The sequence below is a fragment of the Charadrius vociferus genome, unplaced genomic scaffold, assembly GCF_000708025.1.
Source record: "Charadrius vociferus isolate BGI_N301 unplaced genomic scaffold, ASM70802v2 scaffold600, whole genome shotgun sequence".
Classification (NCBI taxonomy): Eukaryota; Metazoa; Chordata; class Aves; order Charadriiformes; family Charadriidae; genus Charadrius; species Charadrius vociferus.
The window spans coordinates 7066-7844 of record NW_009646404.1 but is presented as its reverse complement, the minus strand read 5'-3'; the positions used below and the strand labels follow the sequence as shown (position 1 = coordinate 7844).

General features: G+C 64.3%; 1 protein-coding gene across 1 annotated transcript in view; it reads right to left on the bottom strand.

The window, feature by feature from the left end:
• RPUSD1 (RNA pseudouridylate synthase domain containing 1) overlaps nucleotides 1–779 on the bottom strand; it is a gene marked incomplete at its 5' end in the record, with an annotated part of 1513 nt that extends 734 nt beyond the window's left edge. The window contains 4 exons of the mRNA XM_009894856.1: nucleotides 49–150; nucleotides 239–341; nucleotides 486–609; nucleotides 718–779. Coding sequence (XP_009893158.1) covers nucleotides 49–150; nucleotides 239–341; nucleotides 486–609; nucleotides 718–779 — 391 coding nt within the window. The remainder of the gene's footprint in view (nucleotides 1–48; nucleotides 151–238; nucleotides 342–485; nucleotides 610–717) is intronic.

The window sequence follows — 779 nt, the reverse complement described above, 5'->3', positions numbered from 1 at the left end:
GCCTCAGCATCCCCCCGTGCCCACGCTGCCCCGGCCCCGAGCTCCCACCTGTCAGGGGCTGCAGCAGCACTTTGGTTACGGGGTCTCCGCTGTAGGAGCCGTGTTCGAGCACGATCAGCTCCGACTGGCACGGTTTGGGATTTTCACAGCCTGCAATGAGATCCAGAGGGGTGTCAGCTCCCCTCCGGCGCGGCCCAGGTCGTCCAGGCAGCACAGGCAGGGCACGGGAGCCGCTCACCCTCCGTCCCATCGATGCACATCATGTGGGTCATGCCCTCGGTGGTGTTCTTCCCTATGGCGTAGCGGATCGTCATTCGGCTCTGGCTGACGTGGCCCCTGACCTGTGGGGCAGAAAGACGGTTTGCAAACCAAGCCCCGGTACTCGTTCCTCACCGACGCTGGGACGGCGAGAAGCAGAGGCCGAGCTGCAATTTAGCAAAACCAGAAGGTATTTCCAGAAGCAGGACCTGGTGGGGTGGGCTTACCAGGGCGAGATAAGCTTTGGTCACCAGCCGGTCTTTAAAACACTTGTAGGCGCTCCCCGCCGCCGCTTTGTTGAGTGCGACACACAGGGCCCCGCTGGTGGAGAAGTCGAGCTGGTGGCAGAACCTGGGGAGGAGACAGGAGGCGGAGGAGCATCCCTGGCTCTCGGGCAGTGTCCCCGGCCGAGGCCAGCTTGGAGGCAGGGCAGAGCCCGTTTGGGTCCCGGCCGCTCACCTGAAGCCGTAGTAGGTGTCGGGGTCGGCCAGCTCGGGGAAGCGGTACTTGAGGTGGCGCTG